General features: G+C 35.1%; 1 protein-coding gene across 1 annotated transcript; it reads right to left on the bottom strand.

Annotated features, from left to right (window-relative positions):
• Positions 1-1,168: 1,168 nt before the first annotated feature.
• On the bottom strand, positions 1,169-27,159 carry LOC117339607 (homeobox protein Nkx-6.2-like). Its single transcript, XM_033901296.1, has 3 exons — positions 26,179-27,159; positions 21,632-21,804; positions 1,169-4,701 (listed from the first exon to the last, which is right to left on the bottom strand). The coding sequence occupies exons 1-3, from the start codon at positions 26,615-26,617 to the stop codon at positions 4,516-4,518; spliced, it is 798 nt and encodes a 265-aa protein (XP_033757187.1). The 5' UTR covers positions 26,618-27,159; the 3' UTR covers positions 1,169-4,515.
• Positions 27,160-27,748: the final 589 nt, after the last annotated feature.

Below are 27,748 nucleotides of genomic sequence, written 5' to 3'. Positions count from 1 at the left end.
TTGTAGTGAATTAGTAACCGATATAGAAAGAAAGAAAGAAGAAAGAAAGAACGAAATAATAATATATATATATATACATAAAATATTATCCACAAAGTTATATAACTCACATAAGTATTTATACGATTTTGAACACGATCATCACTGGATACTCCGTATATTTCATTACACGTTGCAGTTATTATTATAAAACAGTTGTGGATCGTGAGTATTGCGCTTAAAAACTATGATAATGTATAGCTATATTAACATTACACTATAATCGTTCTGTGTTCGTTTTTTGCTTGGCTCTGGTGTTTCAGAATAATTCTCCAGACATGTATATATGCAGAATCTGTACCGTTTTAAATACTTTAAGATATAAAACCTTACATGACATCAATACCAGTTTCATACATTATAGTTTTTTCATGGTTTTCATGCTTTCAGAATAGGTATTGAATATAAAGTAATAAATGGAAATTCCAAGTAAGGGAACACTTTTTATTTTATTTATTCATCGAAATTAATGTAAATAGTCAAACCAATAAAGTAATGAATTGTTCAACTGTTTCAGCATCAGACAGTATCTCAAATCACACTAACAAGATTTTTGTTGTTGTAGTGATATATTTCAACCCTCCATAATGTATATGGTTTCCGTTTGAATTCTAATTAATTAGTCAATATGCGTGATCTCGAACACTAATAACTCGAAGATCGTGCCTACCCCCAAGTATGAATACAGTTCTGACAGTTAAAATTTTATATAAAATATACTCCGGACCTCGAATACTCAGGATATCTCGAATTGTTTCCATGTGACCAGCGTCTTCGAGATAAGAAGATTCGACTGTAATATTATTCTCTATATGTTTTATGTTTATACCAAGGTTATTATTTAATTTTATGATACATTCTAACTACTGCAAAATTTCATTTTTGTAATTTTAATTAATTGATTGTATAAATAAAAAACAATCTGAAAATAAAATCTGATACTTTGAATAATAATTTGTTATTTAAGTGTTTGTAAGGTAATAGAAATATCAGGATTAAAATTAAAATAAAACATTTCAATATAAGATTCTGCCTGTTGATTATGCAGTGATTTAGATTTGTAACCCAAAGAGGCTATTTTGCTATCTGAATTAAATTTGACATTGTAAATAAGACACGCACACATTAATTTTTCTGACTTTTCTTTATTAAATCTTTGTGAACAAACGTTAGCACATACATCATAATCAATTTGTGTAATGTATCACAAAGCTAGTTCGCGTAATACACGTGTATAAATTCGTCTTCAATACATATCATAACAAATAATCTAATTATCATGGTAATTACATAGTTTTATGATAAATCGATGTATATATTCCCTTAAACTACAAGTTTTCCTTGAAATCATATGTTACTATTTAACCAGTTATATCTCAAAATTAAATAATAATAAAAAAAATCCAGAAAATAGTTATGAAGTTCTATAAATGTGTTAATTTTAGCGAACTTAAATTTTAGCGGGATACCAAATTTTAACTGATTAGCGCAAAGATAAATTGACGCACCTTTATTTGTTAAGAAAATATTATACCGCAATGCTTTCAGCGCTAAAAATATATCAATTAATAGTAGCTATAAATTAAAAATCGAAAAGGTGTCAACTGAATCATTTCTTAGAAAACAAAGGATCTGATTTGAAATAAAAATAACAACAATACCACGATCTAGAAAAAGACCAGTCATTGTATATATATATATTGCATGAAATATTTTTTAATCTGCGAGAAAATCATTCATTATGAATAATCCATATGAGATATTTTCACAATATCATATAGCGATAAGTCGCATAGAGAAGATAGATTTCTCAGAGTCGAAAAACAAATAAAAATAAAACAAAAATATGTATGAGATTGCTATCCTAGAATTGTCTCAACAAATCGCATCCTGTCCTTTGTGTTTATACAATGATACATCACGTTCCCGCGCATCAGTCTAAACAACAGACCGATGGAATATCAATGTGTTTTGTAGTAAACGGCAGTGATTAATCTTCCTTTTTACAAACATCATTCCTAAATTTAATAATAGTATGTACATGGGTTTCTCGTACGATATTTATAGAAATAAAATTCCTATTGGTAGTTTTGTCATAAATGAAGTGTTCATTTGTCTGATAAAAATATCTTACATGTGGATTGTATATCGAATTATCACGTATATCTTTAATATGAATCAATTCCTGTACATGTTTAGTCGATTGTAATTTCAGAACCCACTACTGGTTTTAATATTCAGTGATCAATGAAATAAATATTTCTAAAACATAAACATTCCATAATTCCAAAGTTATTAGTATTTATGATAATTTTTAAAGAAATAAGCAATTATTTTTTTTATTTCACAAACAAAAAAATGTTATAATTTACAAACGATTATTCTCAATCATGTTAAACATATTCAGTCACTGTGATAGAATAGTCTGGCTTTTATTTTCTTTTCTCTGAAGTTGACAGGTGCATGCTGTTTTCGTTGGAAGGCCCAAAATCTCTAAATAAATAAAACTTCATCGATTTTATATTATATCACTAACACTATTGGGTTTTAAAGAAACAATATCCTTTCAATGAATGCTTATCTCTAACCGATTAGTAAGTTATTGAATTAGGCCAGACGCTAACTCGACAGACCTCTGTGTAGAGTTTAGTAACCTTGACTATATTATTGCAGTTCGTTAATTCCGTATAACTGGACATATATTTAATACATTGTTTACAGTTTGTACATGGCATGACGTTAGACTAAAAAACCCATTAACACCGTCATAGATATTGATTAAAATTATCAAAGAATATTTTTCGACTTTCGGATGAAATAACTTTTTTAAATTTTGTCACTGCCTGTTTTAATTTTTTTCATAATGCAAACAATATGGAATTCGTTACCAAAATGGTCTCATAAATTATAGGGCAACTCTTTGCGACCATGTTCTTTAGGATAGCTTACTTATGATATGATCAAATATTGCACTACTTAATTGTAACAAATTGCTTTTAAACATTCAACATACTCTAAAATAACTGTTTATTTCCGTCTACGTTTGGCCGTGGAATCAATTTTTAATAACTGAATGTTTGATTCTTCGATTTAAGTTATAACAGCCAGCATCAATGACTGGGTGTGCGGGATATGCTAATGCACTAGTGCAACATGCATAAGTTCCATGCACAACATCAATCATAGGATTTATTCTGACATTATAATATATGTCAAGCCCAAATTCACTTTTATAAGTTATATTGTATGATTTAGGGATTGTTGCCGGGAGCATTATCTTCCGTGTCCCCGGTCAGGCTGTAGTAAAACAGGTGTCCCGCGAGCGTAATATATGCTATCTGACTTTACCCCCCGTCAGTAGCACTATCGTCCAGGTATATCTGTCAGTGAACGCTGGTACAAATGTTAATTCTTATATAAGAACGGATAACAAAGTCTTATATCGCTATACCACACACGCCTGTAGCCCTGGCATTTAACAGTAGCAAACCTCCACCTAAAACAAACGTTGGAGAAAGTCATCGTTCTCTTGTATGATTTTTATGATAAAATACACCCCCTACCAAGGAGTGCAGACATTCGACAGGTCGAAAGGCTGTGTTAAAACTATAAATTTTAAATTTCGAAGGTGGAGAGCGTTGTACAAGTCTAGCACTGGGACGTGGTATTGCACATTCCGAAGCAACTGTCAAATACGTTAAACGAAGAATAAGCTGGCGATAGCTGAATCTTGATAAATGGTCTCCTAATGAATATAGGCTTTCCTTTGTCAATATTTGGTGAGATACGAGAGAAAACCTTAGTCGGGTCTGCAATGGCTATCGGGCAAGTCATTTTCCCTGGCTAAAAGTAAACATGATTACATGTATTTGTCCTCTAATGTTTTCAATTGTAAAAATGTCAAATTTGCATCAACATGACAAAAAGTATATAGAACAAAAATCTATGGTTATTTTGGCATTTCATGACTTGATACACAAATAATGTATGGAATAAACGACTGTTGTCGGTGTGCTCTTCATGTGAAGCAGCCGACATGTGGTAATTATTTGTGACGTCACGTGGCAGCGCGGGAATCCTCTTATGTCATCTTCAAGCCCATAAGAACCAAGATCGGTTTAGCTCTCAAGGCCTTCAATGTGCAATATTCTGTCAGTTCACACTAAGCTCGGCTTAATGGCTTCATTCGACATCAACTGCACCAAAAGTATAGTTGAAATGCACTCATCGACCTCAGTTTCAAACTAATTCATAACTTCTCCGGAATTCCGACCACTCATTTGACACGATAAAGATCGAGCACGTGAGCCTCACTACGTCATCATTGTACATGTAACTAATGACGTATGTATCAACGTCATCCTACTCAGTACACTAGATGACGACTTCCTGTAGTTACGTCATTATGATGTGTACTTCACAATATGGGTGACGTATATAGGACCATTGCTTAGGGTTACTATATTCACTTAACACCTATAAACCTTGATGGTCCAGAAAATCGTCCAGTCTGTCTTGCATTTTCCCGTCATCTGATCCATCATCTTCCATGTCCTCGGAGTTCTCGTCCATTTCCTCTGCCTGTTCTTGCTTCTTCTTTGCAGTTGCCATTTCTGCAGCATGTTTTTTTCGCCATTTTGTACGTCTGTTTTGAAACCACACCTGTAACAAAAATGAAAGTTAATTATTCAATACGCTTACATTCCTTTTTAAAACTATCATTGGTGACCATTTTCTTGATTTCTCCTCTGAGTTTCAATACAATATCGGTCATTTGGTTCATTGACGAGAATGGCGAGGACGAAACAGTTGTACAATTAACTTAATATTCATTATTACCTTCAAATTTGTTTTTTGTTTTTGTTTTGTTTTTGTTTTGTTTTTAACTTTTGTATTCGATAACAACCCCGAATTATTTAAACGTTCTTTACAAAGAGTTTATTCATTGTTTGATATAATAGTTAATCACATAATCGTCCTATTATTCAGTGAATTCGTCCGTGTGATATTTTTTAGCATAATTATGTGACTAGTGTAATATACTCTAGAGAGTTTTCATTGACTGCGTCAGTCAGAGATTGATTATGACGTCATAATATGGACAATGACGTGACGTCATGAATGGTGCAACTAAATGGCTATTTTGACATTTTGACATTAAAACCTTTCAAAATGTAATTTAATATTTATATGACCAAAACTTTAATTGGGTTTCATTAAACATGAAACTCGTGAATGTCTTGAAGTTGCATCTTGCTCGCAAAGACTCGTAAAAATAAAAAGTTCTATGACTCTAACATAAAATCTCATTTGAAAACTCGTTGAAGATCGCGTGTTTGTGGGGTCAAAAGCCAGTAGTCAAAGAACTGCACCAAAAAGATTAAAAAGCTGTTTCACCAGTGATGCTGTAGGGACACCATACAGCTGTTTTTGTCCTTCAATGGCTCGTCAATGATTTCGGAGACAAAACGTCGGAAACATCAAAATGAGCAATAACCAACTTTACAGTATAGCAGAGAGGAGCATGACTCCCATACTATAATCAGTTTCATGTTTTTTGATAGTGGATATTTTAAAACGAACACAAAATACGTATGTATATCATGAGCCCATGCCACTATTTATAGTGGTTAAAACGTATACTAAAAGAAAAAAAAGCTTGAAATGCAACAATACGTCTTAAGTACTTTTCTGCAATGGCCGCCTACAGTTTCAAATCGTGTCGTCAGTGATTTGTTGTGCACAAATGATGACGTCAAGAAAGCAATAGAATGATATTCTGCATATTATGTCTTATCAATCCGTTTACGAAAACGACATTCACCGGATGTCATGTATGACATAAAAATGAAGTCGAAATAAAAATGTTTATATACAGGATATAAGGTAGGGGTAAACTCCGGCACTAGCGGGTTACCGGGTACAGACGTTTAGCACTCCGCGAGAATGGCTTTACTCTGTTTTCCAAGGGCCGTTCTCCATTGACAAATATAATCCATTAAACCGAAGAGATGCTTCTATTAGCGATGAAATATACTGAAGAGGTCGGAAAACGACCTTTTGAAAAATAGACATCCACATTTTACGAGGTATAGAATTTGAATTTTAAGTTAGGACCCAGGTGCTAGCACATAAATCCCATTGTCTGTTTGTCTATATGGGAGTTAGCAAACGGATCTATTGACAATAATCGTATAAAAGAGTCACTGAAATATTTAAAGAAAGATTAAATGTGTTTTATTCGAAATCGAAGAAAAATAGGATATTTTAAGATACTGTTAAATTGGACTTTTAGAATGTGACAAAGCTATGAAGGTAAAGTCGGAAGCGTCAAGATAATAGCGAGTATTAAGTCAGTCCGTGTCACGAACGAACACATCCATTAAATCCCAATTTTATGTCCGCACAGGATGTTGACATTCTCCCATTATATCCCGAACTAAATAACTTGTCAGGTTAATCCTGTTGTTGTCTCCCCTGAATTACTTCCCTTTATTTGTAATAGTTTCTTTTTATTCAAAGTAAAAAGGAATTTCAAGTTTTAAACTCCATCTTCAGTGAAACTACCAATATTTTTTTCAATAGATATAATAACAAGTACAATTGTTTACAAGAGATGTTGATTGTGATTTATGATATACATTTATAATTTAATCTTATTTGCAACAAGCACTTCCATTGGCTTAAAATTCATGTTGTCACTAACTGGTTGACTGATATAGTGGCGTAGTAACTTTTTAAGAGAAAATAGTTCGTCAATAAAACGAAATGTGCATGGCAAATCAAATTATAAGGATTAACTTGAATATATTTGTTATGTTAGGGTTTATAACACACGCGCGCGCGCGCACACACACATACACATAGTGCAGTCTCATCAACCGCTTCATTTTAGAGTACACTCCAGTTTTCCTTTTTAGTTATATCGCCATTACATAAAAAGATACATTCAAGGTAAAACCCTTAAATATTATACAAGTAATTTATTATACTACCTACAACACTTTAAAATAAAGTAACGAATGAAATATCGTTTATATATGATGCATATTTATTTTTGAAGCCCAATAAGGAAAATAGTATGCAAAAGATGTTCCACTTTCTATGATAAATCACGATCGATTTTAATTGGACATTCATTATCATAAAACAATGGTTTGTTCTGCATACATGATATGCAGATAAAACTAATAAAGATAAATAAACATCAAAAACGTTATGCATTTAAACATCTTATGGTATATAAGGGTTGATATAGATGTTACCGATGAGACCGACATCTGTTGCCAACTTACATGTAAAACATCCTCTTTAAATTTGCATTTTGCAATGTTGAAATCTCTCATTATTATATGAAGTATGTTGCCCAAGGTTGTACACGGTGAGTATATACATGTAGATTTAACCAAATCAAGGTTGTTAATAATTTTAGGAATGCGTTGTGGCTTCCTGTATCCAAGACGTATTGGAATCAGCCGCTGAACTTAGCAGTCGGAGTTAATTGTAAAATAAAAACACTCACAAAACAGTTCGGTGGCACAATCTGAAGGGGGAAAGATTGGCATTGTTTACCTGTTCTCGGAGGGGATATAATGAGTATGTGTATATTGTTTAGAGAGTCAGTTGTCCCAAACACCAGTATGAGAAGCATTTTCCCCGCCCAGTCTCCGGCGACACTTACAGACGACGGGCTGAGCTAACTGACTAATGTTTTTATGATCTGTTGTAAGGCTGTTACAGGCCTTCAGTAAAACTGTGAGAAAACTAAATTCACGGACAAGTAATTTTACGATCCCAACGAATGGAGTTTATATATGTTTTGATACAACAAAGCTCGCTATGTCTAGATATGTCGGCGGCTTTATCAGGAATCTGAAACGATAGCAGGTCCAGGTTAGGTAGTTTTTACTTATATAAAATAAGTGTTTGCTACGAAAACTGTGTATACATCAACCGCAAAATAACGTCATGTAAAAATGTGTTGACATAAATGTGTTTGGTCAGCAATAGTAAAAAGTTATTGACAAGAAACTAATGTCACCGTGGTCTACATCATCGACCGTCTGTACCATTGGTGCTGCGTAACGTACAAACATTTGGAAAACCCTGACACCGCTTAAGCGTCTGGCCGACAGTGCCGTCAAACTACATGTCGGGATACAGTGATGAAGATAAACAAATCATTAAAAGCAAGCTTTTGGCCGGTAATAAGTTCGAAAGGTTAAAACAAAATCTACTTAAAGTAAAAATAAACACAACAGGCTTACAACTCTACCAGGTACAGCTATCTATATATATTTAACTTTCAGAGGCTTCGTGTTGATAAGTTACGCTATTTTTCTGTGTAGAAATTTTCAAAATAGATTGTGGAAAAATCTCCGATATGTCCATGTGATATAATACCATATTTTACAAATATATAGGGGATATTAAATGACGTCACGCTTGACAACACGGCGCCATTTTGAATGTTCTCCTACCTTATAAGTTCTGCTTGCATGACTGTTTTCAAATGATTAATTTGTAAAAAAAAAAATAGCAACGTGTTTTGAAGAAGTGCAGAAAATTTACGACTTATTCTACATTCGGTTCATTTGGATCTTCTTTTCATCAACTTGATAATTTCTTATATATGACTGGCAAAAAATGTAATTAAATCATTTATCGGATACTTTGTGATTGTCACACGTCTGTAAGGATACTCTTATATTCCCATGTTTGTTAAGACATTAATGGTAAACAATGAATTGCGCCAGGTTCCAAATTGATCTCATTGATTAACATCGGTGTGACCAGTCCTCCATTGAAAGCACAGTAAAGTAGATACACTTTATATACAAAAATAACAGCATTTTTGGTCAACAGGTAATCAAAGTAACATTTCTTTTTTAACTCATTTCTTTCCAATGGCGTTAGTCTAGTTGATTCATTTGATGGAGAAAATAATGAAGATATCAAAATGGTTTGTCGCTTTGCCATGATTTTCCGAATGATTAAAACCTATCTATTATATTTACTGGTGTTGAGGGGAGCATGTATAATGTACATTTGCTCAAACAGAACTTGGACGCCACGTTCGTGTGGACCAATACTGAATGGACCGTTTTATCATCAGCCACATAATTCGCTGTACTGTTTACCTAATTAAGCGTGCATTAATTAGGGCATATAGCAAGTGAAATCAATCAAATGAACACGAACAAGAAAAGAGAAATTAATTCACAAATCGTATCAAATTTCATTAACGCTCATAGAAATACATAGTTGTTACGAAAAAAATGTTTAAGCAGCATTTCCAGCGAGAGAGCATAGCAGCGCCCCGCTAGCAGGCCCACGTCCAGAGCATGGTACCAATCAATGGAGACAAATGAGCCAACAGAAACGCTAAACGATTGCTCATACTCGAGGCTGAATATCTTGTATACAATACTACAAATCAGGCTTCTACGGCCTATTGTAACATCTTGGCCTCCTTCATTTCTTTTACGTCATATTATTGAAATGACCGTGATTCACTGTCCATTTATTAAGTGGTAAATGCATTTGGGAAGTTTATCAACGCGTCGGACGGTTCCATGAAAACGTAAATGTATGGATGCGTGTCATGTTATTCATTAAACGGTATTAGTGCACAGAAGTGGCTCAGCCAGACGAATATTTGAGGATATATAAACACACAAAGTATGACATTGAGCTAATGATTTGAAATAAATCTACTCGATCAGCTTATTAGAGAGACATTTATCATCTTTGTCGGAAGGGTCATGATAGAATGTTGTGATTGCCAAGACAAGGCAAGGGCAACATACTTAGCAGCACTTAGAAGGATTTACGATACCTTCCCACTATCAAGTCATTGTTATAAAGGACACTATTAGTTATGAAAATGTATGTTATGCTTTCATACGGGAAATTTAAAGTTTAGGATTCCCATAAGTTAATAAAACGATGAAACTGATTTTAGCGTTATGACGCTGTTTGCTTAATTAAGATGTTGATTAACTTGTGACAATTAGTGGTAACAATTTGTGAGCCCTCTTTGATCTTTTTACTTCTGGTTTTTATAAAATGGGAATTTCCCCTGACACTATTTTTCTGGTTGAAGCAATACCTTCATGTTCCTTTGGACCAACCAGTACAAGAAGAAATCCAGGCTATAATTAGAAATGTCTAAAATATAAAAGGCCTACCAACGTGTAAACTAATTAATATCTGATGAAATGAGGGTAAAATTTAAACTAAAGATGGATTTATACGGAGACCCATTTGAAAGGAGATATTAGTTTTTTAATGTGGCAATAAACCAATTATGTTAACTACGCATTCGTAATGATTTAACAATGAATTAATGACGTATACCTCGCGCAGTGCGAGTCAGCACAAGGAATTGACGTAATTTCACTTTTTTGTGCTTGCTAAAGCCTAAATACATCAAAATAGGATTTCAACATTTAATTGATTTCCTTTTGCCCTAATGTCGTGACTACATGTATAATATCACCCATTTAAAATTATATCACCCTGGCATTGTCGTTCATGCCCGAGTAAGAAAATAAGATACAACCTTGAAGAGATTGAAAAAAATATCAATTATATCAAATGTTACGATTTTCCTTTGTATGCATAATTTAACAGACCGTATAAATGCATCCGCCCAATTTCAAAATGGTACCCAACAGCGAGAACAAATTACGCATAAAATACTTCGTAATCAGTACCGTTTATGTCGGTAATTCGCGGTTTTTTCCCTCTGTGGTGAAGGTGATTACTGACAGTGGTAGCAGGCCGTATTTCCCAGAAAAAAATCCCTGACTAGATGCTGGTTTATTACAGAGTGACGATGTGTTCAGTGAATGGCGGAAGGTGTGACCGAATCACACCATCTGTGAGTAGCTCCTACAAATGGTCTTTGATGAGCGAATAAAATCTAATCGCCTGAGCTTGATGTGCGAATGAAGTCTAATCCGCGGAAACTGGTATCACATAAAATTTGTACCTGAGGGACAGAAATGCGTAAATGTTTGTCAGAGGCAGCCATGAAACTTACAGATGTTACAATGAGTATATTAATGTTTTGTAATGCACAAGATCTGTGCTATGTTGGAGTATTAAACTGTATTGTCAAAGTTCCTTTGAGGGATCATTATAAAAACCAGGCTGTTTTCTTTAAGTGTGAAAACATTAAATTCTGTACAGATTTTATAAACAGTTTGATTTGAATAAACATGTCTTAATTAAGTTGGAAACCAGTTTAAATAGCAATGTTGGAGTCGAAAGTTGCTTGTCTGTGAAAGGGGAGAGGTTACAGAAACACATACCTTTGTCTTGGCAGGGACACAAGCAGCCTCATGAAGAGGCAGGCCCATTGTCTGGGAGGGGGCCCTGGGGACTTTGCTAACACCCTTTGACGCCGTAACGTCTTAACTATGATGTTTACTGGTGATGAATAAACAATCATGCCGGATAATGCTACATAAAGGAGATTTTCATCGGAAATTGGTAGCATTTTATTCATTTGATTAAAAGTCAGAGAGGTTCGACAAGCAAAAAATGTACTTTAATGATTTCTCAACAACATGGGTCGTCCAGTATTCTACAGGACCTTATCTAGTGACCAGAGACAGAGGTCTTCCGATAAGGATTGTTCTTTTAAAGGCATTGTTATGCATTCCGAACAATATCACGTTGTCCTTTTTGTGAGCAAACAATGCATGGTTAGGCATTTGTGAGCAAACAATGGTTAGACAATTGTATTTTTTCCCTTTTTGTTCTTGTTGTTGTTACTCTTACAGCGGTTTTGAATAAAATCGTAATGTTTTTGGCTTATCTTGTTGATAAGTTTGTGATTTACGTTTCTACATGAAGCCAGTTTTGTTACAAATGATTATATATGTCTCTTAGAAAGAACACAACGAAATAGTTTCATAACCAACAAGAGCGGTGATTTTTGTTGTTAGACGATATTTTACTGATTTGTTGAGAAACGATTCAATTATGTCATGTTTACATTTTAATCCCTCGTCGTCTTGAGTCCTGATGTAGCGGGCTCCAGGAGTCTAATTGTTTCGCCCAATAACTCCAATAAGTGGTTAATTAAAAAAGAGCATTTCAAGAATAAACATGTGTCACAAAAATAGGACAATATACAAAATATGCTTTCCTTTTTATTTCAAGAAATGGGTTTAAATTGTGTGCCTTCACTTTTTTTAATGGCGCTTCAGACAACTTAATTTTGTCTGGCGCTTGGTTGAGGCTTCGTGAACCTTTTTTAATCACCTTTTTACACCGACTCTAGTTGTGCACAGCAACATTCCGGAATCAGGCACACGGATAACTTTCACTGTATACCCAGAATGTCAGTGATCATTGATACTACTATACATCTGTGACAAACACCGATTATGATCGATTGACAACAAGGACAGACAATTGTATATTTTAATACAATACAAAAATGTACCTACTATATACTAACACCTCTCTCCTAAGTTTGAACTTCTCTCTTTTTATCTTTAAATTTAAAGTGGAAAAATAATTAATCGCATCCCGGAGAAAGTCTATCCTATTCAGTCTCTATATTGTATATATTACTTCCGGTCTGATAAGCGACCATTTTCCTGACGCTGCAACTATTTTTGTCATTTTTTGGTGTTAATTAGATAATCTTTATACTGTGGGTGTCATTTATTGGTGTTATCAACTCGTTAAATGTATATTTGTTTAGGAGGAAAACTGTCGCACAAACACCCAAATGAGTTACCTAACCGTTTTTAAATTGCTTGCAGTTAAAAATAAAATGTATATGGAATATCTTCACGCGATATATGTAAGAACACGTTGACGCAAAATTAAAACAATCGAATAAAAAAATAAACGCAAAAAAATAAATGCAAATTGTCAAATAACCGTGTTGTGTACAATAACATATTTGATGACAATGAAGCATATCGAACTAAAAAAAAGTTAATCGATTGGAACAACTTGTTTCCTTTTAATATTTCTGAATGCACTAAAAATATATTTTGTATTTGCATTTTTTCTGGATGAAATTGTAACGCAGCTAATTCATTAAATTATCCAAATTGTTTACAGTACAGAACTTCGAAAATATTGTTTTGTTAAAGACGGTGTTTGTATGTGACATTTCTGAATCGATTGTGTAATTGTCGACAATTTAATTTAAATTTATATTGAATTTTATCAAAATCTTGGTATATTATTATTAGAATCCAAAAATCTCTATAAAGATCAGTTTAAGACTTATTGGTGGAGTATGTTGTTTATAACGGGCGGTCTAACGCTCGAACGACTTTAAAATAAGCTATGTACTTATTTACATCGCCGATAAGATTCCAAACATTATATATTAAAGTATATGATACATTATCTGAGGATAAACATAAATCTTCAAAATATCTATAAGATTTGATTTTATTATCACTTTATGAAAATTGGATGGTGAACTGAATGATTTATTTCGTTAGCTGTATACGCCGGGTAGATAAAATTCAGAGGGTATTGGTCGAAACGTCTAACAGGTGGTCGTGTATGTTAGAACGACTGGCCAAGCTAACCGCAAGTTGTTCTCAATTGAGATTCAATATTATTATTAAGATTCCAAACGGTTTCAAATTCATTTTTACTTAAAAGAATTGTTTTGTCCCTCTTTTTAAAATTTTAAACAGGCTTGCACGTGTTGCTGACTTTGTTTACACATAAATGATGCACGTATTTAGAATTTATTTAATTAATTGCGCAAACAATGTTTTATGTAAAATAAAATTCTTGTTGATCAACAATGTGGTTTCCTTGCTGTTAATTAATATATATAGTGAAAAGGGACTTTTTGATGTTATATAAAAAAAACTTGTGTCCAGTTCGTTTGCCAAAGAAATGAACGAAATGTTTAAATGAAATTAGGCATGGGAGTCTGCAATGAAAAACGATTACCTGCAATGCTGATAAATGGAATATCAGTAATTTTGTCGAGTTTTTTTTAGACGAGATCAGAATACAAATTTCGTTACAAAGATCGTTGGTACTCAGAAAGTCCCACACGAAAAATACGAGTGGAGGTCTCAAATATCCAAATACCAAAAAACACTGAATATAGAAAGTTTTATTAGTTTTTCTTAACTAGAGTTAATTATTTGTGTAGTGGTGGTTTGGCGTTCATTTTGTTGGCAAGATATTGATCAAATGATGTTGTGTTTTATCATGTTTATGCTGTTATGTAACGTCACCCTATATTATATAGGTGTCATATTTATATAAGTGTCTTGACACTTGTTTCTTATTCCTTTTTGTATCATTTATATGTTGTATATATATTGTTAAATGGAAATTGACAAATAAAACATAGTTAAAAATAAATTAAAAAAAAAACAAACAAACTTTAAAGTGTTTATTCAATTCAAGTAGTCTTTTAAGGAAATATGTTGGAAGAAAAGAATAACGTTACAAACTTGCCATTGGTATCAAATAATACAGCATAAACAATATCGACTGATATTTTACTTTAAACGTTAAGTAGAAATTAAGTAGTAAACACGCAGAAGATTTGTCAAATTTCAATTTTAAATAAAATAGAAACAATTTTAAACATTAAATGAATTCATCTTTAAAGGATTCATCTTTAAAGGTCACCAACAAACATCGTTTGTTATTACAGAAACTCTGTGAAACACTATAAAAGTGTATTTTATTTTAAAACAACTTATAACATAACATATCAGATTAAAAAAGACTAAATTTATATAGGATGCATTAAAATCACATGAAGTCTGATTAAACTCTTGCCAAAGGAAAATTTTCCTGAAGACATTGGTCGTTCGGATATTAAGTTGGTTCAGAAGTCGTGTCTGGTCTGGTCTTCGGGTATATGAGGGAAAGGCCTGTATAGACAGCTATTATTATACTGATAATGAATGGGAGATAAAACACACTGTGATTGTCCGTTAACGCATTAGCAAGTTACTTCATTTAATTGGATATTGGGGATTGATGGGGCTTGTCCAGTCGTGGTCAATGAAACGCTAGATAAGGCTAAAGGATTCGGACAAAGGTGTTACCGATATCGCCATACCGGACATTCGGGCGGGGCAAGTCATCAAAGGCTGCCGACCGTGCTCTCGTAATCACGGACTTACCCAAACACTGGTTTGATAATCGTCAAGTGGACAACGGTCAGATGTTAGGAAATGAACAGTATTGTCAAGGAAATTTTATTTCCATATGGGTATTTCATTCAAGTTACACATCACAAGGATTTGTGTGAATGGGAATCTTTTTCTACAAACGGTGACCATGTGTAACTCTTGCCTTGTAACGGAGATTAAAGGGATTTCGGCCAATACTGACCCTATGATGGACATTCCACGTAATACACCGAAAGGGATTCCGGCCACAAGTGTGGACTAAGCTTGACAAACACAAACATCCATCAACACAGTTTAGAATGGTGTTAACACCTTACAACTTCACATCATTTCCTGTTCAGTTCAGTTTTAAGGAATTTCATAAATCACCGGAGAATTTACAACTACCGGATACATGATTTTAACTCAAGTATCTTATCATTTTAAATTTAAAGATAAAAAAAATATTAAAATAATATTTATGACAAAATAATCGAAATGACATATATAATCTTCATTGCTTGGTCCGTACTGGTTAATAGAGAAGATATAATATGCATACACCGTGAATAAATATGATATTATTAATAAGTTCAACACTGAGTACACGTGATTGCCAGTTAAGTACATGTAATACATATTCCATGTGTATATTTTACTTAAAAGTTCGATCTTCGGTCTGTCAAATTTCCATTTTATATATTTTGACTGATAAGACATATCATTATTACTTCAAGGAATCTACGTGAGGTGTTATATCTAATCAATGCATTATATCTTGGTCCTACTTTCAAGGATTGGCTTAAACGTAATAAAAAACTAAATTAACATTTAATGACTATTTAATGAGTTTGTTGTTTCATTGGCAAAAACAATACTGGGCGTATCCTTAGAGTCCTTTGAATCATCTACTATATATTATTATAACGACGACGAAGATGACAATGATGAATTGGAGGCCGAATATTTGTGAAGAAATCATCCATGCCAAGGAGTACCACTGGACATACATAGAATTATCTATGCACGCTTCAGTGAGACAGCAACGCTAGGACGGTCAGAAAAACCAGACACATACAAAGCCGGGTTTATTTATTTACCAAACTAGAAATTGTTTAAATAAATACAAATATAGCTACACGGTGATTATTGATGAGCCTGCCTGGCCTCTTGTTATCTTAGGACCCTTCCGGATGAACATGTCTGGTTAATTATACCAATTATATAGAAATTAAGCATCATTTGGAAACGTAAACACCACTCTCTTAGGGACCTTGTTTCTGTTTGATGTGAAATACACGTGCAAATTAAAAACGCACGTGTTAAATGCCTCTGCACATTGGCAATATAGAGAAGCAAACGGTTTTATGATTAAAAAAATCCTCATGGTCTTCATGGGTTTGTAATAATAGAGATCGATGCCGTTATTACAAAGACTAGCACTATAAGTATAGGCTATATTTTCCGCGTAATATTAATGTAGTTTGTTTGTCATGTAAGTCTTGGTTTAGCGTTTTCCCTCTATATGTCTTTATATGTGTACGGGTTAACTCTTATTTGTACAATGCATGACCTCTTTGATCTACATATCCTAGTTCCTTTGTCCGTCTAATATCCGAGTTCATTTGTCTCATGTTGTAGTTTCTTTGTTTCATGTACAAGCTCCGTTTGTCTCATGTTCTACTTCACGCGTTAGTTCCGTTTGTATCACGTGTTAGTTCTGTTTGTACCACGTGTTAGTTCCGTTTGTATCACGCGTTAGTTCCGTTTGTATCACGTGTTAGTTCCGTTTGTATCACGTGTTAGTTCCGTTTGCATCACGCGTTAGTTCCGTTTGTATCACGTGTTAGTTCCGTTTGTATCACGTGTTAGTTCCGTTTGTATCATGTGTTAGTTCCGTTTGTACCACGTGTTAGTTCCGTTTGTATCACGCGTTAGTTCCGTTTGCATCACGCGTTAGTTCCGTTTGTATCACGTGTTAGTTCCGTTTGCACCACGTGTTAGTTCCGTTTGTATCACGTGTTAGTTCCGTTTATATCACGTGTTAGTTCCGTTTGTATCACGTGTTAGTTCCGTTTTCCCCGTGCTTAAGCCTTGTTTGTCCTTGTTGCACTATATGCTGATTTTGTTTGTCCAATGCGTAATTATGTTATTGATCATTGTCCACTGTATATCCTATCTATCCGCTGTTGTATTTTCCTATGCTTGTCACATTGTCCTTTACTCTGTTTCCGTCTGTCATAGTTCTGTTTTGTTGTTATAACATGTGAATAACTTTTCCTCCGTGTGTTCTGATTATCAAACAAGTTAGTCTTGTTTGTCAAATGTGTTTTTGTCCGATTTGGTTGACTTACTGGCTTTGTGTCGTATGTATTTGTCCTTTGTTTCACTCCAGTTTGTCGTATTTGTCGTTTATTTCACCCCAGTTTGTCGTATTTGTCGTTTATTTCACCCCAGTTTGTCGTATTTGTCGTTTATTTCACCCCAGTTTGTCGTATTTGTTCTTTGTTTCACCCAAGTTTGTCGTATTTGTCCTTTGATTCACCCCATTTTGTCGTATTTGTCCTTTGTTTCACCCCACGGGGTTTTTCTGGGTTCTTGAAAATAATGTGTATAGACTCTTTTATTTGGTCATTCCGGCAGCCATTTCCATTTTAGACACAAATAAAGGGGGCCATGTTGTGGATGTGTTGAGTTACATAACGTAGCTTGCAATAGAAAGATTCGGAAACATTATTCTGCGTGTTGAAATCGAATTATTTTTTTTTCAGTCCTTCGGCTAATTATACTGTTATTGTGATTACGTTTTGTATCTTAGTTGTTTTGAGTCCGATTGTAAATACAAGTATTCTAAATATTCACGAGAAGTTTTTATCGTGACTGTAATGTTAACATATAGATACTACGAATGCACGTGCTCTTTGGATCATTACAGCAGCAGATTTAGTAAAGCAATGACTATCGAACAAAATCAGACAATTGGTGTCGTTCTGACAGTTAAGAGGCAATGTCGGACAAGTGGGCTGGCTTTTACTGACACATTAATACTATAAACATCTGTATCAGAATCAGCAAAGAAGATCTAATCTGAGTCCTTAAAATCCGCCGCCATTCCAAGTGATGTCGGACTGATGTCTATATCCCGTCGGAACAGGAAGGTAAGCCGGCCAATAGGCCGTAAGACGCGCCAACACATTAATCATAATTAGACTCCGTGCGACGCACGTTCTGATAGTCGCGAGACAATTGATAAGGAGGGTTTGTAACGAGAGGAATAGGGGTCCCTCCCCTTCCGTGTAGAGGAGAGGATTTTTAATTAATTAGGGCACAATACAGGATTTTATTGCCCAGCAGACACTTAATCCGACTAAAGGTTATACCACGCGTCTGGTCCCAACGACATCCCAAACACAACCAGGCATTATACTAGATATTCTCATCAAAAGATATACCCAAATCATCAGGTTTTCTCTTAAACCATATACTGATTTAACATCAAAACATTTACTGATTTCTCATCGGCTGTTTGGTCATTAAATCTGATATCGAGTTATCATCAAAACAGGTATATAGAGGATTCTGCTTGTGTGTTTTCATGATACATGTATAGTTTTGATATTTCCGGATAGTTTGATAATGCTAACCAGTGATATCAAAATCATATCACATGTTTAACAAACCAATACCATATCGAAAACGAGTGTTAGATTTTATTGATCACTTAACACATATCTATGGGGAAATCCACGAAAATTCTACACATCGCTTGCGAAATTTTACTCGAATGTTATTTATGATAATCACGTGACTTTCTTAAGATATTGGGACGTTTGTCCTATATTTATGACATCTGTTGAACAAATGGCAGAGCAGGACAAATATTTGGTAAACTGATCTCTCAATAAAACCAATACACAAATAGCTTTATTGTCAAAGCAAATAAATGATTTTGTATCAGATGCTTATTCTGTTCATTTTTTTCTGTATTAATTTTCATTCAATCACATAATGGAACTATTAATTCTTTTCGTAACGGAGCAGAGTTTGGACAATATGACCGTTACACAAAGAACCTACTCAGACCACAGGGACTCGGTACAAATTCTAAGGCAACAAGTCCCTGTGATTCCCAGCCTAGGGTCCATACGACAACAAGTCCCTGTGATTCCCAGCCAACGGCACATACGAGTGTATTAAAGTACCAAGTTCCTGTAATTCCCAGCCTACGGTCCATACGACAACAAGTCCCTGTGATTCCCAGCCTACGGTCCATACGACAACAAGTCCCTGTGATTCCCAGCCTAGGGTCCATACGACAACAAGTCCCTGTGATTCCCAGCCTAGGGTCCATACGAGTGTATTAAAGTACCAAGTTCCTGTGATGTCCAGCCCACGACCCATACGAATGTATTTAAGCAACAAGCCCCTGTGATGTCCAGCCCACGACCCATACGAATGTATTTAAGCAACAAGCTCCTGTGATGTCCAGCCCACGACCCATACGAATGTATTTAAGCAACAAGCCCCTGTGATGTCCAGCCCACGACCCATACGAATGTATTTAAGCAACAAGCCCCTGTGATGTCCAGCCCACGACCCATACGAATGTATTTAAGCAACAAGCCCCTGTGATGTCCAGCCCACGACCCATACGAATGTATTTAAGCAACAATCCCCTGTGATGTCCAGCCCACGACCCATACGAATGTATTTAAGCAACAAGCCCCTGTGATGTCCAGCCCACGACCCATACGAATGTATTTAAGCAACAAGCCCCTGTGATGTCCAGCCCACGACCCATACGAATGTATTTAAGCAACAAGTCCCTGTGATGTCCAGCCCACGGTCTATACGAATGTATTTAAGCAACAAGTCCCTGTGATGTCCAACCCACGGTCTATACGAATGTATTTAAAGCAACAAGTCCCCATGATTCCGATAGCTGACAATGGATTCTAAAAGAATCAAGTGCAGTCAGTGTGTACTTATCGATTTCGTTTTCTGTCAAAAATACGGCCTACTGTTCCTAAAGGTAACTTTTACCTGAGTGACGAGTCGCCAGTACAGAATTTCCAGTTTAGGGAGAATTATGTCATAGCATACCATTTCTTTATAATAGGGAGACTATTTTCTTCTTGATTAATTAACGGAATGTCGTTTTCAATTATCACACCCTGTGACGTAAGTGTCTGTAAACAGATTACCACAATGGCGGAGCTATTTATACATGTGGTCCAAAGTTTGTAGGTGGGGCCAGCCCCGTGGCCCTGCCAGCTGGGGCCATCGATTGAAGGGGATTCGGAGAGCACCTGCCGAGGAGGACATGTTAGCGCGCGTGCTATATCATATAGAAGTTAGGAACCCCGCGTGCTAGCGTTACAGTGTTAATCGTAATAGATCCCCCTAAACCATCCGACATGTTTAAGGGGACACAAGCAACAAGTGTGTCTTTGATAAATCTGTTATCTTTGTAGTGCTGTAAGTTTAGGGAGGGGGTAGCACCAGCTTATACTTGTAGTTAGAAGTAATTAAACTTTGTTCTATTCTTATTGCTGGTTCTACAAACGGACATCCTTAGTTTTGTGTAATTATCCTGGCGGTGCTTAACAGGGTCACAGAGACGTTTTAATATCTAAAATATCAATCGCCTGCTTAGAAAATCAATTCCATGTATTTTTCATCATTATATACATACGCCTTTAAAGCAATTCTTTTTGATGTAGAAATATCCTCTTTTTTTTTATCCAAATAACAACCATCTGATTTTAAAATTCAGATTCTTTCCCAATGATGAATACTATAATTTTGTAAATAATCCTATGGAATGGTGTTGTGACAACTTCAGGGGTGGACGTCCATCTAAAGCCGGAAAATGTACCGTCTGATATTGGCTTAAGACTTTTACGTGTTAAGAAAGTATTTAAGTGAATGTAGTTTATCAAAAGTAGCCACGAAAGGCCATATCTAGAACTGGTCCGCAGCCGTCCAATGTTTGTTTAACGGTGAGGTCAAACTTCAACCTTACATGTCATATGTCTACAACATAGAACGTTTTAAACTCAGATAAATTCTACCACTATATGTACTACCCACGTCTTTACTTCACAGCCCACACAGAACAGTAGTGGAGTTTTTGTACAAAGTATTACCTTTTATTATTCGGCTTGTCAGATTGTCATTTTGGTAATAATTTTCATTTAAATATAATTGGTGTTCTCTAAAACCTAAGTTTATAAAGTCGGGTCTTGTTTGTCAACAAGTACATTGTTTTTTTTTTGTTTTTTGTTTTGTTTTATAAAGAGTAACCCCAATAATACGGATATACTTGGTATGTAGAATATTTCGGTAATGTCATATTTATTGACACAAATTAAAGACATGGATACGTTTACAGACAGACAGACAGACAGACAGACAGACGGAACAGGACAAAGACAGACGAGTGGTCGACCTACCTTGACTTGACTTTCTGACATCCCGAGGGCGTATGCGAGTCGCGCGCGCTCTGGGCCCGCTAGGTACTTGGTCTGTTCGAAGGTTTTCTCCAGGGCAAATATTTGTTGCCCTGAAAACGTTGGTCTTGTGTGTTTTTTCTTTCCATCCTTGTCTACCACTACCGAACTGTGACCTGTAATATAATGTTCTTTTATTGGTTGGTCATTAAATATTACACGTGCAGATAAAATGTCTGTAAGAACAACATCAGAATTGATAGACCCATAGTCTATACCCATAGACCCAATAGACCCAATAGACCAATATACCCATAGACCGACCCACCAGATACCACACCAACATCAGAATTAATAGACCCATAGTCTATACCCATACACCCAATATACCCAATAGACCCATAGACCCATAGACGACCACCAGATACCACACCATCATCAGCATTACCACAGATACTCAGAATCCCAAACCAATCCCAGCCCCCATGGATATCCACATATCAACCCCAGCCCCTATAAATAACCCACTGTTTCTTACATTGTATGTTACAAATACAATTGTACCATTAACCCACACTGTCTCTACAGACGTTTAATCAAGTTTATCCTGTAGTTTACCAAGTTTATCCTGTAGTTTATCAAGTTTATCCTGTAGTTTATCAAGTTGATCCTCTAGTTTATCAAGTTTATCCTCTAGTTTATCAAGTGGGGGGGGGGGGGGGGGGGGGGGGGGGGGGGGGGGGGGGTATGGGTGGTGGTGGTGTTATTTTTTCTATAGACACATTCTTAATACCAGCTTTTTTTTTTTTTTTATCAAAGTAAACTTTGGTGTTACAAAGGGAGGTAAACGATATGCGAAATAAAACAATGAACATGGTATCAAAATGTACTGAATTCCAATTTTAAAGTAGTTTCGAGGAGTATCATCTGTAATAGGTACATTGTCAAATTGACACATTCCCGATTGGATGATTATAGCATTAAAATCACAACCAAGTTGAATTGATACAATCCCGTTTTGGGGAGTAGCATTTGAAATCGTTACACTGTCAAATTAATACAATCCCGTTTGGAGAAATAGCATTTGAAATCGTTGCACTGTCAAATTAATCCAACCCCGTTTTATGGAGTAGCAATTCGGTATACTGTCAAATTGATACATAGACCCCTTACACCCCCCCCCCCCCCCCCCCCCCTTCCTCTGTCTGGTATAGAAGCATATAAAATGGAGATGTTTGCTCTGAGAGTGAAAGACGCTGATAGTTGCCGGAGACAAGATTAAAGATAAATACCCTAGCACCGGCGTTTACCATTAAATACATCGATTGATGACCAGTCTCACAGACACAGCACTGACAGGAATACATATTTACATATTAGGGAGTGAAATAATTCTGACAGTGATCACATCGATATCACAGGTCTTCCTCATCATGATGGAACGACACCCGTCAGGAAGGAAAGGAGAAAGAATACAGACCACCGATCACTGATGTTTTTACAGCTTATTTTAAAAATATGAAAGATTAAAAAAAGAGGTACAGAAAGTTTGTTTGATAGACCATATCTAATCAAACTGTCAATAATGTGCACGTGCTATGTGTTCTATGTCGTTATATCAATATTCATAAAATGTAAAATATCAACATTCTTATTTGTATCAATGTTCATAAATTAATTACGGAATTAGTCCCCTTTACATTTAGATATCTCATTTCCGGTTCCTGCACGGTGTATTTTTCCTGATAATCACATCACATTGACGTTTGTAGTATATTACCACTCCACTTAATTATGTCGGTAACGATTATGACTAGGGTAGTTACCAAACACGTGTCAATTTCCCAGGTAACTGTTTACCTGTAGTAACCAGGTGGGAAATTAATTACAGGTACAAAACAAATACACCTCCGTAATCTTCTGCTACTGACATTGACCACACGGTCTATAAACCTGTCAGTCATTCATTATTATCATGAGACCAGATTCAATGGTAAACTTCCCTTGATATTTAAAACGTAAAACGGTCAAGATAAGTCGAAATAACACTAAACTTAATTTCACTCGCTACATCAAACGGACATTTTTTTAAGGGAAAATATTGTTCTCGATAAAAAACAACTTGTGATTGAAGCATGCAAAGACTAATCTTATATTTGTAGAAAACTAAAAAAAAAAAAGAAATTATAAGGATTTTGGAGATTTTTTCTGAATTAAAAACGTAGGAAATATATTTTTATACGTGCTTTTCGAGAAGTGCCAAAACCCACTCCATTGATATTTTTTTTCGGACTGTTCTTTGCGGTTTTATCTGAAAGAAACCTTGTATCTGAATTAATTTTTTATAAGATTTATATATATTAATGAGAGAAGTTAAGAAAAGCATTATCATCATTTAAGATATGTTTTTTAAACCTCGCGTCAACAAATGACAAAGTACAGAGAACACTCTGGAAAACTAACAGTTTAAGACAGAGATGCATGAACGCTTTACCCATGTAGTAACATCATCATAAATGTTATTTGTCGGTGACGAAATATTTGTGGCGCTGTACGCCTGTAAATATCATTATTGAGTATAGCATTACCATTAAACATAATTCTAGTCAAGTTTTTCATACAGAATAAAGCCAAGAACAAAATTCCAGACATTAAAAAATTATAACAAAAATACGTTTGTTTCATTTTTTCAAAGTGTGGGGAAATTGAGATAAGACAGAGTACACGCGGTTTCATAATACTGTATTTGTTTAGCAATAGAAAGGGACATTCTTTGTGACATCTGGTCCGCGCGTTAGGATATATGGAATAGTTTCATCGTAAACATGTACGGTGTACGAGAGCATTATTTAGTGTTAAAAATATAGTTTACGGAGCTGACTCTGTGTCTGGTCTCTTAGTAGGTTATACCCTTAGCTTGTACACTGGCTAATAAGGCATAACCTTTGTGTAGACGTGTTAAAGTTGTAGACTAACATATAAAGTTAAAATAGAAATTTTATGTTAGATTTAATTTTATGATATACAAAAATTTAGAAGAAAAAAAAGAAGAAAAAAATAGGAACTTGTTTTTATTGATAGGCAATTTTACAATTCTACACTTACTTTGGTAAAAAATAAGTTTCTTGGTGGTATTTATTTGGAAGAACTATTTTAACTTTATTTATATACTTTAATGAAATGTAAATAGTCATGTAAGAATTTGAACCCTCCCTATATATGAGAATGACTGTGTTGGTATCTTTGACAGTAGGGCTGTTTAGCTTTATGTCAGATGAGATTTGGGGCTGTGCTTAGATGAGTACTTTATCTTGTGTTTGTGTGAAACAGACTTTAATTGTTGTTGTCTAAGACAGGCCTATAATCACCCGACACTTACACATTGTGTACCGTTAGGGCCTCGACTTACCCGGGAACATTAACTCCTGGCTACCCCGACAACCCACCCCGCCGACTGGAATCGGACCCGACTCCACCGTTTGTGTTATACGACACAAACTCACCACTTAACAAGTACTTACCTACCACTTACAGCTTCTGTGGCTACTTATATACCTCATATACTACATGGACACTTAACACGAAATCACATTATAGAATATTTGATAATTGATATATAACTATTATATATATCTTTTTTAAATGCTCTTTTTGATTTTTTGTTTAAATTAAGAAATATATTGTATTTCTAAGCGTTTTGATTTTCACCTAGTTTGTGTGAATTTGCATTGTCGAAACTCTTTCTGAAATGAATTACTTTTGAATTTCATTTAAAACACAAATTTCTACTTTTAATGATGGACAAATATCTTCTGAATCAGTTCATTACAAAATTAAAGTAGCTCAGACTACATAATTCCTTAATTGATATATATATATACAATACAATTCTTTATTAACGAATTCCGGCCCACATGGGGCAATATAGGAAATACAATCACAAAGAGGTAGAGTGGCCAAAAGACGGATGAATGGACACATATATATATATGGTAGGTAACATTTCTATTTTAAAACATTTATGTATATAACCTTAACCTGGGGTTAAAAAGGCACCCATGACGGGGCCTAGAACTGTCATGAATATAGGTCAATATTGATAACTAAATACCACTAATAGTTGCCGTCGTTTTTATGTATTTTTATGTGATATTTGTAATTGATTTGTGATTTATTTGGTTAGAAATTTGCGTTATAGGTTATTAAGAAATTATTTTTATGTTAGTTAAAACTATGTTTTATTTGTCAATTTCTATTTAATAATGTTTATACCACATATAAATGATACAAAAAGGAATTCAAAACACTTATATAGATCTGACACCTATATATTACAAACCTCTATTAAGAGTTTGGCTTAACAATAAAACATGTGATACATAGAAGTAGAACATTCATTTAACAAGGAGTTTTCTGTCATCAATAAATTGATAGATTTAAAAGTTGTCAAATATGAAAAATAAATTTGAAAAAATATTCGGATTACGACATATAATTTTGGAATATTTTCGGAGATTATATTTTATAGATATAATTTTTACTAAACTTACCTGATGGTCTCCAATTCGTTCCGTTTATAACACCAGGCCAGTATATCGGGGGCCGGCCGGGTAGCTCCGCTAACTTTGGCAGTCTTCCTTGCGAATTGAGATACATCCCGGCCGCGTTCAGACGGGAAAGTCCTAAAGCTGCCATACTGGGGCGACTGAGGATGTCACAGATTCCATGTGGCGTACCATTCCAAGAAAATTGTTTCTGGTTAGACTGTGAGTACCCGGATTGAGTGAGCATGCTAGATGAGGAAGCTGGCGCTTTCATTTCTGTCATATTATGAAGGGCAGCTAAAGGAGGACTGCTTAGTACAAATGCCGGCTGTCCTACCCGACTGTTTTCCATGCCCATATTTAACAAGTTAGCCATCGTGGTTGGGCTAGGGTTGGGATGGTATCCAGAAGTCCCGGACCCGTCACTGGAACAATAATCCAACATGGTACTGTCCGTCGGAATCAAACACAAATTGTCAACTTGTAGAAGTTTCCTATGTCTGATATTGTGATCCTTCTTTATCCAAACAGAAACTGTAAGGAAGTCGAATGTCAATTGCTTTGTAGAAACTTACAAATTAACAGCTTTAGAAAGTTGCTCTCTAAATAATCCCTTGTCGTAATATATTTAAAGTGAATATCTTGAAACAAACTAAATTAGGTAAGTGTTAATACAATTACACCTTGTATTTATAAAGACGTTCGTGTCCAATATCATTGCATTGTCCAGACACACGTTTTCTTTCGCCATGTTGACAACATTTTACACTCACATTAAAAAGTCAGGATGATTTAAGAAGTGTTGTGATATCGTCGTTGTCTGATGGGTCGTTTTGAAATCTATATTTTTGCACTTTAGCCCTCGGTTGGCCTTCACTGAAAGACTTATATGAGAATCAGCTCCTTGGGTACTATATATATATGATATATAAACATCAAACGTTAGCTCCCCTTATCACTGCCAATCCGGTATCTTCACAAGTTTGTATGGTGCGGTAGGAATGAACGGGAGGCAACGATCAATCACTTATTATACAATGATTAATCACGTTTTAATGCCAAACAGAAAAGCCCCTCCCATACTGACGAAACTCGCCGTGTGATTGGCCACGCACCAAACCTACTGGTACGGTCTTAATCGGTAGCGCGCTCTGATTGGACAATCTCCGCCTCCATTCTTGATAACACCGACCCTACAGTAGCAAACCCTACGCGATAAGTATATGGTAGATAGATTAAAATTAAACGGCCCTGATAGTACATATCAATTTCATGTAGACGTCCGTATCTTCAGTTTTTAATAATGAGACCTCAATTCCTTTAGAGTTAAGTCGCGTGATATTGAATTGACAGGACGTGTTATCTCGTGATAACTGTGTTACATACAGCTATAGGGAGCAGTAACGTGTAATTATCTCCTTAATATAAACAATGTAATAGAGTTAAACTCCGCACGTGTTCGATATTATCTGGCTAAAGGTCACGGCAATAAAACTGTAAACAACCGTAAAGTCAATAGAGTGGTCAAGTAGCCCGTCAATAAATCTGTTTACCTTGACTTAACGTAAGGATATAT

Source organism: Pecten maximus, chromosome 12 (assembly GCF_902652985.1).
Source record: "Pecten maximus chromosome 12, xPecMax1.1, whole genome shotgun sequence".
Lineage (NCBI taxonomy): Eukaryota > Metazoa > Mollusca > Bivalvia > Pectinida > Pectinidae > Pecten > Pecten maximus.
The sequence above is the reverse complement of the archived record's forward strand: the minus strand, read 5'-3'. Positions and strand labels throughout refer to the sequence as shown.

What these genes read in the sequence shown, in the direction of transcription:
- LOC117339607 (XM_033901296.1), bottom strand. Translation starts at nt 26,617, where the DNA reads ATGTTGGATTATTGTTCCAGTGACGGGTCCGGGACTTCTGGATACCAT. An exon ending in AACGAATTGGAGACCATCAG is followed by an intron (nt 21,805 to 26,178) that starts GTAAGTTTAGTA and finishes ATTATATTACAG; the next exon opens with GTCACAGTTCGGTAGTGGTA. An exon ending in TGTCAGAAAGTCAAGTCAAG is followed by an intron (nt 4,702 to 21,631) that starts GTAGGTCGACCA and finishes TTTTTGTTACAG; the next exon opens with GTGTGGTTTCAAAACAGACG.